This window comes from Balaenoptera ricei, chromosome 5, assembly GCF_028023285.1.
Source record: "Balaenoptera ricei isolate mBalRic1 chromosome 5, mBalRic1.hap2, whole genome shotgun sequence".
NCBI lineage: Eukaryota > Metazoa > Chordata > Mammalia > Artiodactyla > Balaenopteridae > Balaenoptera > Balaenoptera ricei.
This window is the reverse complement of record NC_082643.1, coordinates 128,801,611-128,817,595: the sequence shown is the minus strand read 5'-3', so window position 1 is coordinate 128,817,595 and position 15,985 is coordinate 128,801,611. Positions and strand designations below refer to the sequence as shown.

At 39.0% G+C, this 15,985-nt stretch overlaps 1 protein-coding gene across 4 annotated transcripts in view; it reads right to left on the bottom strand.

The window, feature by feature from the left end:
* The window catches only part of INTU (inturned planar cell polarity protein), an 83,060-nt gene extending 68,160 nt beyond the window's left edge, over nt 1–14,900 (bottom strand). For 2 of the 4 annotated variants that reach the window (XM_059923564.1, XM_059923565.1), the window contains exon 1: nt 4,830–5,195. In XM_059923564.1, the coding sequence (XP_059779547.1) occupies nt 4,830–4,978 (149 nt within the window). In that variant the 5' untranslated portion in view covers nt 4,979–5,195. Of the gene's footprint in view, nt 1–4,829; nt 5,196–14,351; nt 14,615–14,711 lie in introns of those variants that run through there. The other 2 variants (XM_059923566.1, XM_059923563.1) reach the window with 2 other exon arrangements.
* Nucleotides 14,901–15,985: the final 1,085 nt, after the last annotated feature.

The following is a 15,985-nucleotide window of genomic DNA, read 5'->3' as shown; positions in this document are numbered from 1 at the left end:
TACATTGACAAAACATAATCACCTCAAATCCACAACTTACATACAGCTTACTCTCGTGGTGTACAATCTATGGGTTTGGACAAATGTATAATGACATGTATCATCCATCATTATAGTATAATTATAGTATCATACAGATACATACAGTATCTGTATAGTATTATACAGATACTATATGATATTATAGTATCATATAGTATCTTACAGTTCCACTGCTCTAACACAATTGTCCTAATATTTTAAATTTTGAAATAAGTCAAAATAGATGAAGGCCCATCAAGTTTCCCAGTACCAGGAGGATAGTTTTCATGTTAAAGAAAAGCATGTCTTTTCTAGGTCATCTACACAAAGACTTCATTTCCAAAGAGGTAGAAATGCTTACACATTCAGCCTTTATTTTCTCTTTAAGTACTTGCCCCTTAGTATATAGGAGTCTTGAGACATCTTGTAAAACAGTAAGTTATAACCAAGAATTCTCCTAATTCTGAATCCCTCAAGACCAGAGAAAACTTGATGAAATGAAAATGTTAACACTTTCAGGTTGTTGACTCCTACTCTTAATCTAGTACTTATTACACTGTACCAGGATGCCTCTCATAATGATCTGTTGAAAAAACTATTCCGACACTGCCAATGTGCTATGAATACTAACAGAATTAGTCTCATTTTCAAAAGTCTCAGTTATTTCAGGCTACATTATAAAGACATTCCATTGTAATTGAAGTGGTTGAATTCTCGGAATAATACAGTCATCTGCAAACAAACCTGAAGTATTACTGTTAGTTTTTAAATCTCGGCCTTCACCTCCTGATCACAGGGATGACCTGGTTAAGCACGTGGATATCTACTTCATTTTAGTTAGCTTTGCTGGTAATGTTCATGTGTGTGTTTAATCCTATTTTTGATCCAAACTGCCACATTATATCTTTTTGTAGTAGGTTCTCTAAGAGAAAAATGATTTTAGAAAGCAAACTCTGGCAGCTGTATGGGAGAAAGACTGAAAACAGGAGAAATTAGAGGCACCCAGACCAGTTAGACTACTGGTGTATGGGAGATGCAAGCCCTTTAAGTAAGGCAGTGCCTGTTACAAGCAGGAGGAGGTGGTGGGGTGGATATCAGAAAAGCAAGTCAAAAGGACTGGAGACTTACTAGATCTGAGGACCTGAGTAAGAAAAGAGTGAGGTCAGCAAATGAGATGGGCAACACTAGAGGAGAAACAAGGCAGATAATGAATTCTCTTCAAACATGCTGAGCTGGAAGCATACAGAGATGCTGGCAGAGAATTACCATGTCTCATCATAAACCTAGTTACATACTATTTGACTTTTTAATCTATATAATTTGATAAAAGAAAAATTAAATTAAAAGGAAAAAGTCAAGGGTCAGAGCAGGAGAGAAAAAGGAAAATATTATACTAAATTGATATTAATATATTGCACCACAACTTTGAATGAAATATTTTTATTCTTTGAGTAGCACATTCCCAAGTTAAAACCCAAGAAAAAGATAAATTTTGATATATCCATGGAATCCAGTTCAGAAGTTACAAGGTAAGAACTACACCTAGGCAACAACATGAATGAGTCTCAAAATAATTATGCTGAATAATCACACAAAAAAAACCAATTATGCTGAATCCTATTTAGAAATAAAAAGGAAATCTTATTCAGAAATAAATGGAATCCTATTCAGAAATAAATCCTATTCAGAAATAAAAAGGAACAAACAACATATAGGCAACAAAATGAATCGTCTCAAAATAATTACGCTGATTAAAAGAAGCCAGAGAAAAATGGGAGTCCATACTATATAACTCCATTTTTATAAAACTCTAGAAAACACAAACTCAGCTATCATTACAGAAAGCAGATTAGTGGTTATAAAGAGTGAGGCAGGCATGAGTAATATGAAGGAGGCACATGGGGAAACTTTTGGACAAGATGGATATGTTCATTATCTTGACAGATGTATACATGTCAAAACTTAACCGTACACTTCAAATATGTACAGTTTATTATATGTCAATTATACTTCAGTAAAGTTGTTAAAAAATCCCAGAAAAAAAAATTTAAAGGGCATTATTTTCCTTCTTCTCCAGTCATTCTTCTTATTGTCAGTGGACGCTCCTTAGCATTTTATAGCTAAATTCTCTTTCTAAAGTATCCTTTTTCCGCCTCCATCAGTCAAGGCTTTAAAACTCACAATAAACAATTCACTTCGAAAAATCAAAAATCTAAGTCATAAAACAGATGACTTTGGCCAACATGAACCAATGTGGCTTCAATGAGTTGGGTAAATGTAAACCAAAGCAAAGAAAGCATGGCATTATTGCAAGTAAATGTATGATTTCTGTTATTTCAACATTGAAACTAGTCGGGACCTCCCTAGTGGTGCCGTGGATAAGACTCCGTTCTCCCAATGCAGGGGGCCCGGGTTCGATCCCTGGTCAAGGAACTAGATCCCTCATGCATGCCACAACAAGAGTTTGCATGCCACAACTAGAGAGCCTGTGCACCGCAACTAAGGAGCCCACCTGCCTCAACTAAGACCCGGTGCAACCAAATAAGTAAATAAATAATTTTTTGTTTTTTTTAATATTGAAACTAGTCAACGGTTTCCTCAACCCAACCCACCCTCCAGTATTACCTCTGAAACTTCCTCAGGAACTTGCCAATATGCCAGGTTAAGATGTACTGCACCAATCTAAAAATTTCCTCTTGTAAGTCTTAAACAAACCTATTAAAAGTACTATACCAGAATGTACCCTGAAGACATTTTATCTAAAAAATGATAAACTTATTAATTCTATATTGACAATCACTTGCAGCTCAAACTGGTTTTCGGTTTCAAAGCATGCAAGAAACAATGATAATTTCCAGAAAGAATATGCAGAAATTAACTAGAACCCTGAAAGTTCAGGATACTTTATGTGAATCAATAAGTAGCATAACTTCTTTAATAACCTCCATGTAGGCAATGAAAGACAACAGGCAATTCATATCTCTTAGCTTTGATGAGAAAGCTTAGGTTCGCATCCCTATACCTTGGATCCACATGTTCCAGTGTCCTGTCCATGCTGGGAAGCCCACCTTTTGCATTGGTGATGTTGCAGCTTAGGGAAGTAAATACCATAAGGAAGAAACAGAACAGACGCCTACCTGGTCAGTGTATATCAACTCTCATGTCCTAAACACCAAGAAGCGACAGCCATAAAATCTGAACCTTGGTAGGACTTGAAATATAGACCAGCCAAACAGTTTACAATTGAGATTTCCTGTACTTTTATTATTAGGATGATAAAGACACTGGAATATGTGGAGTGATCAGTGAATGACTGATATAGAAAGTTTAATGCCCTTTTTTAAAAAAACTAAAATATTATATATATATGTGTGTGTGTATATATATATATGTGTATATATATATATGCACACATGTATTCCAAGTCACAAAATGCTTTGAAATAAGTTTTCTAACACGAGTTCTCAGTTTGCTTATTTCCTAGAAAAAAGGACTAGCTCATTTATTCACTCATCAAAATCAATGCACCCCATTTGAAATCAGGTCTCTTAAATTTCTCCACTGACAACATTTGGCTGTGTGATCATGGGAATATAATAGATTCTCTCTGGGTTAAAAATGTGTGATTCTGAGATGTAGAGAAACCAAGAATTTGAATCTCACACTGTCTATGGCTCCCATAGCAAGACTAAATAAGGTTCTACATAATCCATAGTTCCTTCCAGCAGCCTTGCTTGATAGCCATGAATTTTTTAATTATTTTTTAAACGACCACAGTAGAAGATTGTACAAAGTATTTGATCCTTAAATTTGTTCAAGTCTTCCAGAATATAATCTGTCCTCATTAAGCCTCTAGAATATAATTAAGCAGCCATTAGTGATGGTTTTCTCCCTTGTGCTTTTAAAGATAATGATAAAAATGTTTTACATACCTATGGGTGAAGATAATTGCCAAGTAACTGATACTCCTAAATACACATTAAATACTTGTAACTGTTATTTCTAAATACACATAAAATGTCATCCTAAAAATGACTATATATGGCAGTCACTGATTGATGTTTTGGCACCAGAACCTTTTCAATGCTAGTCATTTCAAGCTACCGCTAATTACTTTGACTTTTCTAATCCATAGCAGTAAGGGATAAATTCCTTCAAAACTGAAGTAGCATTGGGTACTGTGAATAAAAATAACTTTTTCATTATTTTTAGGGATAAGAAAATAGAAAATAACACTTAGATATTCTGTATTTAAAAATTACATTATAACATAAAATAGAAAACAAGAAAACCATGGGAATGTATAGGAAAATACAGCAGAAATACCCCCAAAAATGCTAAGAGAGGTTGTTCTCGATGGCGAGGCTAGGGTGGATTTTCTTTCTTTTATATAGCTATTCATTTTTATAACCGGAAAAAGCTACATAATTTAAATAGTTGACATAAAACGTGGAGGATGTCACTTCACTCTAAACACTGAGGTTAAAGTCACAAAGATCATGACACCAAAGCAAGAAGACACTGCGACAGAAGAGAATTTTATGAACACTCTAACAGATAGATACACTCTCATATATTACAGAACCCACCACAAAGAAGAGAACCTCCTCCTCTGAAAATCACAAAAACCTAAAGTAACAAAGAATGGCACAGTCATTTCGGCTCACATTATCACACAACTGAAACGTGGTGCAAATAAACCCCACTTAATCTCTACCACGCCAACACTCTCGAATTCCCCCCAGCCCACGTGTAACACTCTCGAGGCAGAAGGAATGGATTTAATTGTCCCTCTTCGAGAACCTTACTCATAATCGGTACTCGTAGAGGAGTATGAACCCGAGTCGCTGACCGGACCTTCAGGATCACAATCCGCATCTTCTTCTTGTGAGGAAGGGTCTCCAGGGAGTCCCTCTGGGCTCTGACGTGAACCGCACAACGCCGGAGACGCCATCATTAGGGCCGCAGCAGCTACAAGTAGGGTAATTCAAATCTCGCAGCTACGGCTTGCCGGGGCCGCCATCGTGCCTCCGCTCGGGAACGGGTAGGGGGCACGTGACCACCAATCCTCAGCTTCAATTGGTGGCAGCTCAGGTTGCCAGGGAGACGATGAAGCTTCCCTGAGAGAAGCGAGACGACTGAAAGGAGCCAATGAACTTGAATTTCCAGGAGGGTATCCGGGAGGAATGGAAGAAGCTGAAACTTAACCACTTCCGCTCTCCTAAGCACACTCCTTTGGAGCAGCGTAACTTATTAAAACTGGCGGAGGCCCACTGTTTTGTTTTCTTGCGGTTTGCACTTTGTTTCTACGCTGAACAGCTCTCCAAAACCTTAGAGGCGCTCCGCCTGAGCTTCCCTTGAGGTAAAAGAAGCTACCCTTTACCTCTCCATACGCGCGAGGAATGGACGCTTTTAAGCAATGCCTTCTAGGTGTTAATGTAAATACGCGCCATTGTTTCTTTGGTTTTCTTATTGTTTCCCAGTGGCAAACATTTTAACAGTTCTCCCAAGCAGATATTGTAGAGGTGCTTCAAATTGGTGCCCATATTGTGAAATCTACTGCGTGTTCATTTTCTAACTGAAAATTTTATAATTTGATGAAGTGTTCTCATCACTGAAGTTGGAAGTGTAAACAGGTAAAATTTACCTGTCATTTGCGAATACCTACATCAAATATTTTTTGTAAGTACAAAATAATAGCTAGCATTTATTGAGATTCAGCCATTGTTCTAATTACTTGTTCTATTCATATGTATATAAATATATATGAACTAAATATCCCTATACTAAAATAAAGAAACTGAAACTTAGAGAGTTTATTCATCTTGTTAATGGTCACATGGCTAGCAAGCATCAAAGCCAACGGAGAACTGAACTTAAGTCATTAACCACTAGATTATATTTACTCCTCAGGACCCAGTAATTCAACTATTAGAGATCTATTCTAAGAAAATAAGGGATATAAATAAAATTTATAAAATTTGTAAAAGTGAAAAGCTGAAAGCAATCTAAATATTCAACAATAGGGGAAAAGTTAAATACACCTTTATATATAAAGTATGATGAATATTATGATGTGAATAGAAATGTTTTCAAAGAGTAATGCATGGGGAAATGTTCCTATTGTAGCAGGTAAGAGAAGGATATAATGTTATTTTATGATCTCAATGGATGGGTGCTGGGGATTCAACTTAAACTACATGGGTAGATGGTAGAGACTGAAAGGTGAATGGGCAGTTTATAACATATAGTGTCCTATGATAAATACAGAGTTCTACTGGAATACCCAAAGGGAAACAAACTAGGGCATGTGGGGCCACAGCAGATTTCTTAGAGGAAGGCTTAACTTATCTTGTTATTACAGGATATTATGTTCCAAACAGAGAAGAGTAGTGAAGATGAGTCTCCCCATGGCCCAGAGAGATATATGCATGAAGAACTCAAAAGAACCTGAGCAGTAGCCATCAAATATTTAAACTTTCAAGCTGCAATTTAGTTTCATTTGTCACATTAAACTATGTATATTTGAATATCCTAAGTTTTATGGTTTTATTTGTATTAATTTCTAAATTTGCTTTTTTATAACTGTAAACTAGCGATTGAATTTTATTTTGTAGTTTATTTGTATTAATTTATAAAATTGTTTTTATCTTATATAAGAGCTATAAAGCACAGAGCTTATGCCTGTTTATTTAAAATTGTAATAAAGTTTGTCATCCCTGGAAATCCATCTGCAAGAGTCTTTCCTGAAAAGAGAGGTCCATATACCACTCAAATTGGAGAACAGGGGACTAGTTCATAAATGGTAAAGGAGGTTCTTGAGGTGGCAGGAGGATATGGCACCCTAGGAACAGATGGAGGGCTATGACCTTGCTTAACACCTCTTCCCTGAAGCTGGTACCCAAAGGAGGGTGCAGGTGTGGATGCTGACTTGCCAGTTTCACTCAGGAAGCTGAGGCAGTCTCCATGGGATGGTGTTTATTTTCTCTGGTAAGTAGAAGGCAACCTTGCCAGCTAAAAGTGATGGAGAAAGTAATGGGGTCAGAAGCCTGAAGACAGTGGAACCAGGAAGGAAGAGAAACAAATATTTCCATCAGTACTGAGGTCCAAAAAAAAAAGATGTATTACTTTTAAAATCAGAGATACTATTATTTTAAAAGGTGGAATCACTAATAGTTATGTTTCATGTTAAAACATACATACTTATTCTCACCACAATCCCTAAGATTCCATTCTAAAATTAAAATGCTTTAGGCACCTCTTTAATACTTAGCCTTTCATCACTTTAAAAGCAACTTATTGGAAGTAAACAAAGAAAAAAGACATTTTAAATTTTAACAAAACTCCACATTTCCTTACTATAAATAACACTTCATTTTTTTCTGTAAGTATCTAATAATTTCATACCCTGCTCATAAGTCTCAATGCTGCCCCATTAAACAGAGAATAAAATCCAAACTGTGTAGTCTCTTAAAAAAACTTTCCAATTCTACAAATAATTGAGCACCAACTAGGAATCAGAGACGTTATTTCCTGCTATGCATTAATTAAGTTAATCAAGTGTGTCCAACTTGCTAATCAAAATATCTTACCTGAGGTGCTTGTTAAACATACAGACTTTAGGGTCCTGCCCCACTTCAACAGGATCAGAATCTCCAGAGGAGGGGCCTGGAAATCTCTATTTTAAAAAGTAACCCCAGTGATCCTCAAAGGCAAACTTGGGAAACACTGCCCTTAGCCTTACCTCAGTTCTATGCTTCATACCTATAAGTCCCACTGACCATTTCGCAAACAGGCTGGAACCCACTCCCACCTCCTGGTTTTGAGCCTGGCAGGCAGACCTCTTCCTGCCTCAGCACCCATCATGGGTATAATCTTGAGCAAACAACCTCTGCAAGCTTCACTTTTCCTACCTGCGACTTAGGATATTGGTACCTCTTTCACGGGACTGTTTGGAATCCAGTGAGTTAATGCACGTAAAATACCTAGGACACAAAGTGTCAAAAAACATTAGCTATTCTGTGGATCATTTACTCACACAGTTCCCTGTCTGTGGAATGCTGCTTATCCAAAACACTACATTTTCCTTCAAGTCCCAATTCATGCTGTACCTTTTCCAAGAAGTCTTCCCAGACTCTTCTCCTACCTTATAGTAAGAATTCCTCTTTCCACCTTCCCCTCATAACATATCCCATAAAGTTCTGGTATAATTAACTGCCAGTCTGCCTAGTATCTAAACTATTTAGGAATGTGTCTATCTTTGCTACCAAATGACAACTCCTAGAAGACATGACTGTTGTTTTTTTTTTTTTCAGTCTTTGATCTTGCACAAAGTTGAACCAGAGCAAGAAGTGCCACATAAAAGTATATCTTTTAAGAAATGTCCTTGGGACTTCCCTGGTGGTCCAGGGGTTAAGAATCTGCTCTTCTACTGCAGGGGGCTCCAGTTTGATCCCTGGTCGGAGAACTAAGATCCCGCATGCCGCGCAGTGCGGCCAAAAAAAAAATGTCCTTTCACACTAGATAAATCTCTGAGTTATGTTGACTTTATTTCCGTATGTTTAATGAACAAAATTCCTCCCCTGCCCCCAGAAAAAGTTACACCTTTGCTTGATCTTTCACAAAAGAAGAAATAATAGCAATCATTTTAAATTCTTTTAAACAGGGCTGCTCTCACTTTGGCCTCTTGCAGCCTCCCAATTTTTTTTTTTTTTTGGAGTTTACTTATTTATTTATTTATTTATTTTTGGCTGTGTTGGGTCTTCGTTTCTGTGCGAGGGCTTTCTCTAGTTGTGGCAAGCGGGGGCCACTCTTCATCGCGGTGCGCGGGCCTCTTACTGTCGCGGCCTCTCTTGTTGCGGAGCACAGGCTCCAGACGCGCAGGCTCAGTAGTTGTGGCTCACGGGCCCAGTTGCTCCGCGGCATGTGGGATCTTCCCAGACCAGGGCTCGAACCCATGTCCCCTGCAATGGCAGGCGGATTCTCAACCAATGCGCCACCAGGGAAGCCCCATTTTAAATTCTTAATTAAATTTTCAGGGTATGGTAATCTGATTTCCAGATTTCTAACTTTATATATTATATTTATACTAATTAAATTAATATTTGATACCCTTAGATATACTGGAGAGGATGAAGAAAGGAAAAGAATAAAATGCCATTTTCAAGAGCCTTATAAGAATACCGACTGTCTGTTTCATAATTATCAATTGTAGGAAGACTTAAAAGATTTAGACCGGGGTGTGTGTGTGTATATATATATATATAATTTTTTTTTTTTTTGGCTGCACAGCACGGCTTATAGGATCTCAGTTCCCTGACCAGGGATTGAACTCTGGGCCACAGCAGTGAAAGCCCAGAATCCTAACCATTAGGCCACCAGGAAACTTCCAGGCCAGGGTATATTCTTATTTTCTATTTTCCACTACACAAATGGCCAGCCGTCTTCTGAGGCCCAGATATGTTTAGTTTAATATATATGAGACATAAGGTCCTTATTTCCATTGATTACCATCTCAATTAGGCAAACAATACAATTCTGACATAAAATACACCAGATAAGAACATAATTAAATATTTAGTATCTTTAGCAGGTTCAAGAGCTCTTTCCTAAATAGTAATATAAGCTAGCAATGAGAACCAAATGAAAACAGGGCCACAGGAGGTCATGTCCATTAAAAAAAATTTAATTGCAAGGTAAAAAATTCATGTAACAGAGTTTTGTTAGGAACTAATTCATATCGCCTCAATTGTGCACATGGAAATAATAATTCATGAACTATGTAGTAATACTGACAACTGCAGTCACTTTAAAATCATGAATAATTAACTTGGTAGACTCAGCAAAATAGCATTTTAAAAACAGACTTCATAATGTGGAATTTTTCAAATTTGGGATAGAGTCATAATATATAAGAATAACATTTCGGCAATCTTATGTTTATAGAATTGCGTTATGATTGAAAATTCTCGTTTTCCTATATAAAAATTGAATTACCCGTAAAAATGTATGGAACTTGTTCCAAGAACATGCATGCTGCATTTGAACAATAACGGAATATAGATGAGAATCCAAAAGCAAACATAAAAGTAACTAAAGTAGATGGCACAAAGTTTAAGCCCCAAACCCAGTTCATTTACTCTTATTTATCCTCATTGTATATTTTCATTTACAAGTTCTAACAAATTTGGTAAACTGTTCTACTGCCATAGATCAGTAGCTGCCAACCAAAAGGAAGGAAGGCCTCCTTAAAACAGGAATACAGGGCTTCCCTGGTGGTGCAGTGGTTGAGAATCCGCCTGCCATTGCAGGGGACATGGGTTCGAGCCCTGGTCTGGGAAGATCCCACATGCCGCAGAGCTACTGGGCCCGTGAGCCACAACTACTGAGCCTGCGCGTCTGGAGCCTGTGCTCCGCAACAAGAGAGGCCGCCATAGTGAGAGGCCCACGCACCGCAGTGAAGAGTGGCCCCCCCGCTTGCCGCAACTAGAGAAAGCCCTCGCACAGAAACAAAGATCCAACACAGCCAAAAATAAATAAATAAATAAATTTTAAAAATTAAAACAACAACAACAACAAAAAACAGGAATACACAGCAGCAAAAATTGTTGATGCCTGACAATCTGCTGATGAAGAAAAAAGTAGGACACTCATGAGATTTACAAAAACCATAGTTTATAAATGAGTGTCAAGTGCCCTCAGAAGCACCTAAAAAAACCCTACTATGTTTGTCAAACTCTAATTTGATAACCACTATGAAAATGCTTGATAATCTATAAGTGCCAGGCATTCCCCAGAGGAGCCAGGTTCTCATCCTGATTCTGTCACTAATAACCAAGCGACCAAGTGACTGGGAACAAGATCAGTTTCTTCATCTGAAGACAGCAATAATAGTCCCTACCTACTATACAGGCTTGCTAAGAACCAACTGAGATAACCTTTGAAATCTAATGTCTTACACGTTAGGAAACAGAGCAGTGTGTGATATATACTATATTTTCAAAAAGCTCTTATTTTATTATTTATTTTAGATTTTACTTTTTGAGTTTAAAAGGATATTTTATTCATCAGGAATATTATCTAATGGGGCACACCTTTACCCCTGAGAATTTTGGATATTTGAGGTATTTAAAATATGCTTATTTTACGGTTGCCAAAAGCATGAAATTTAGGTCATCAAACATTTTCAGAGACTTGCCTTTAGCTCACTTTCTCTGCTGGCTTAGGCGTCAAAATGTCGGCACTCTAGCCTGGACCAGAGCCATACGTTAGCCTTTAGGTTCTGGGCAAAAGTCACTTAGCTGAATCTTCTCAGAGCCTTTAGGAATAGCTGTCTTTTTGGGTTTTGTTTTAATTTTTTTAGGACAGTTGTAAATATAATCCCTTCTGTTTCACAGAACTTTACTTCTATAGAGCACTTAAATATCACCTGAAGTTCACACCGCCATCCTTCAATATCCCTTTATATTACAGAATGAACAGGAAAATATAGACAAGTTAAGTCTTGCCAAATCCCACAACTATTACAGTATGCAATGGAATAGGACTCCAAGGGAATGATTCAATTGCAGTAACCTTGTGCACAAATTTTTGAAAAATCTTTGCAAAATTCTAATGAGTGCTAATATGATTATTTGGGTACTTCCTATAATCAAGAGTGACACAAATATTTGTTGATTTACTTAAGTAAAAATAACTGGGAAATGCAATACTGAAGTTTTCCCTGACTCAGACAACCTATATGTAACTTTTTTATCAAGAAGTAGGATAGCTGAATATTTTTAGCTGAGCTATTGTTATTTTAATATTGACATATTTTGAAGCTAACACCTCATGCAGAGAAAAATTTGCAACTTTGCTTCAGTTTTGGTTTGGCTGAAGTATCTTTTTCAAGAGCACAGCAATTTAATGCTTTACATTTTGAAAACCATATTTACAATGGAAAATATACAAGTAATTAAAAAATAAACACTCAGAAGGGTTATCCTTTAAAGTAAGATGTAAAAATAGAATAGTCTGCTATTCTTTCTTGTCTATAAATGTTCTGTGGCTCAAGGCTACCGGTCTCTTTAATGTAATTGCCAAAATTTTGTGGATATCTTACAAGGGATGTTTTAAAGGAAAAACATGAAAATGTTGTAAAACTGGCATTAAAAAAAATAGGCCATGCACTGGTCTAGAACCTGAGAACTATGATGAGTAGGTGAGTGTAGTTTAAAGGTTATCTGTTTTCTCTAATTTCTATTACATTATGTCTGAACAAATCTTTACATATATGAGCAAAAGGCATTTGATTAAATATGAACTTGTGTGAAAATCTATCTTAATGAAATGAAACAGAAACCTCTATAGATGTTTCCAATTTTTTAATAAGTGTGTTTGAAAACATTAAACAGTAAATAACCACTGACAAAAATAATGCATTGCAAAAGCAAAAAGATGTTCACATATTGTTAAAAATAGAGAATTGTAGCCATCATACTGACAAAGACACTTAAGTTTCAGATTCCATTGGTTCCCATAGCATGTGGGTGCAGTTATTTGTAATTCAGATAAAGTAGCTTTTCATATACTGAGCAGGTTTATTCCAGAAACACTCCACTGCTTACTTCTGAAATAATCATCTCAGTTTTGAAGACTGTAGTTTAAACATATTCTTTTGTCCTGGTTCATTCAGACAGGTTTGTGCTTTGGATCTGAAACCCTGCAGGGTTAATCAGTTTGGAATTCTTTGGCACCTGACATTTAAAACATGAAGAAATTCTGTTGCATCAGGGTTTTAAGCATTTAAAACAAACACCCCTCCCAGCTTTATCAAAGTCATGCTGTGAATGAGTTTCTAGTTAATAAATTGGGGGATTATTCATGGACTGTAATTTTTTCAAATGCAGGGAGAACTGTCTTTGGGAATTTAGCAGAATCCCCTTTTAGCTGCTCATTTGATAATATTTTATTGTATACGGCAGGGGCTCTCTTGGGGAGAGAGGGGAAGGAAACCAACTGTGGAAAATTGCAGGTTTCAGAAGACAGTTTTTAAATTGAAGAGACCGGATTTCTTCCTTGCACACTTCCAACAGAACAGGATTGTATAAACCTTTAAATGTCATTCTTTACTAAGTTCATTTTTTCTATTTACGTACTAAGCCATTTTTTCCATTTATGCCTTTATTTCCTCAGAATCGAATACCATGTCTGATACTTTTAAATCCATAAGCATTATCCAATTTTCTCATTTCCAACCTTATCTTTGGCTAACAGAATAAGTAAAACAGGATACTATTTATTTATAGGCTAAAAATGTTGAATATTGCTTTTTCCCTTCAAAATACTGTTTTTTCTTCAAATACAGAAATGTCTTTCTTCTCTATTCACACTTCTAAGAGAACAGGATTTCTACAGCTCATATGGTTTTGTACAAAGACTTAAAAGAGTCACTTGAAACGCTTACAGATGAGAGAACTCACATAAGCCTCCCCCTGACAGATATTTACCAAGCGCCACTTACTCTTTCTCACTACAAATGTATTCAAGAGATACTTTTGACATATTTCTAAGCGAGTTTTTCCCAGATCACGTATTATGAAGGCCAGGCTCTCTTAGAGTCAAAGCAGCATTAAACTGCCTGGCGTTTCAACCATCCTCTCTTAATCTTAAAATGGAAATAGAATTTGCTCTCCTTGTGGATTCTTAGTTCTTTTTCTTCCATAAACCTCTAACCGTTACCATGGGCTTTAATATTTGTTAGTCTATTTTCCATAAAGTATAAGGTTCGACAGAATAAATTAATACAGTAGCAGTTTACGGCAAGTTGGGATTCTTATCCGAGAGGCACTCCTAAATCTCTTTTGTGTAGTTACGTGTGTGGATGCGCACGCGTGACTGTACGTGAGTGTGTGCTCGGGGCGGGGGGGGGGTTGGATAGAATTTAGGTTTGTTAAAAAGTGCCTCCTTCTAATTCCACTCACAGCCCAAGTCCAAACAAACCTCTCAGCTCATTTTCCTGGAGAAAGTCTAGAGATGTTTAAAAAACAGCTTTGCTTAATTGTTGTATCTCTTCTAGAGAAGGTGGTGTTCTCTGCAGTGGGGTGGGTAACCCCGTCCCGCGCGGGGCCAGCCTCGGAGCGACCAGAGCGGGTGAATCCCGAGCGTCCGATTCTGGAAAGGGCGGAGGGCAGGTCCCGACTCCCCTCCCGCGGCGAGCACCGCCCCAAGGAGAATCCCACACGAGACTTTCGCCGCAAGATGCCCGAAAGAAAGGTCGCCCCTCCCCTCGCCCTCATCCCCGGGAACGGAGGGCTGTCTTTTCGCGGATCCCCCGGCCCAGCACTGACCTGTGGAAGAGGACGCGCTGCACAGAGTCCAGGTCCTCCAGGTTCCGGGCGGCAGGTTTGGGGAGGCTGGACCTGCCCACCTGAAACATGCCCACTTGAGACTCGGCGGCAAGGGCGCGCAACAGGTAACAGGCGCAGAGCACGGCGAGGTCTCGCCCCCGGCGCCCGTGGCGCCGCCCGCTTCCGGCACGGCTCGGGCTGCCGCCGGGAAACCGAGAGCTGAAGGAAACGGCTGCCAGCTTCGGTCGCGCAGAAACCTGGGACTGAAGGGCGGCGGTGTCAGCGACCGCCCTCCCTCTCCTTCGCCCTCGGGCCGAGCCGCGCGGACCTCGGAAACCCCGCGGCCGGCGGCCCGGCTACCTTGGCGCCGCAGGACCGGGGCAGGTGGGCGCTCTGTTGGCCGCCCGGGGCTGGCCCAGTCCAGAGTGCCCCTCTTCCACCGCTGGGCGCCCCCCGCCGGCCAGTCCAACTTGGTCGAGCGCTCAGCAGGGTCCCGGGGGCCCGCGGCGAGCCGTCGAGCGCCTCCAGCCCGGCCGCCCGAAGCCGCGCTCTTACGCCGCCTAGTGCTCTTCACTCTTCCTTCAGGGCTGCAGGGCTGTTCCAGGCGAGGGACACCGGTGTCCAGGAACCGCCCCCAGCAAAGGAAGCTACCACCTGCAGCCTGGAGGGCCACGAGCAAGAGTGGAGGGGGCACTGAGGGGCTCCGAGGCCCCGCCGCTCCGCGGAAGGCCAGGAAAAGGAGTAGGAGAGGCGAGTTGGGCGTCCGTTATTGGTGGGAATTTAAATGCTGACTAAAAAGGCCATTTACATTCATTCATGCAGGTAAACATATACGTATTGATTACTTGCTATGTGCCAAGCTGAGTTTTAGTCTTTGGAGATAACAACGATAAATAAGAAGTGGTGGCTGACCTGCCTAGTGTGGACCCTTTATTCTCGTTCGGGGCTCTATTCGCTTTAAAAATATACTTGACGCTAGAATATAACACAGGAGAAAATCTCGATGACCTTGGGTATGGTGATGACTTTTTAAATATGACACCAAAAAGCTCAGTCTACGAGAGAAATAATTGATAAACTGGATTTCATTAAAATTAAAAACTCCGCTGCGAAGATGCTTGATTATCTTGATGATAATGAGAAAACAAGCCACAGACGGGGAGAAAATAAATATATGCCAAAGACATTTGAAAAAAGACTGTTACCCAAAGTATACACAGAACTCTTAAAACTCAGTAAGAAAAGGAACAACCTGATTTTTTAAAATGGGCAAAAGACCTGAACAGACACCTCACCAAAGAAGATATTCAGATGGCCAACAAGATATGAAAGGAAGCTCCACATCATACGTCATTAGGGAATTGCAAATTAACACAAGGAGATACCACGACACATCCGTTAGAATGGCTGAAATCCAAACACTGGCAACACCATGCTGGTGAGGATGTGGAGATTCATTGCTGACGGGAATACAAAGTGGTAAAGCCACTTTGGAAGACAGTTTGGCAGTTTCGTACAGAATTAAACATACTTTTACCATACAATCCAGCAGTCACATTCCTTGGTATTTACCAAATGAGTTGAAAATTTATGTTCACACAAAAGCACAAAGATATTCATAGATGCTTTATTCA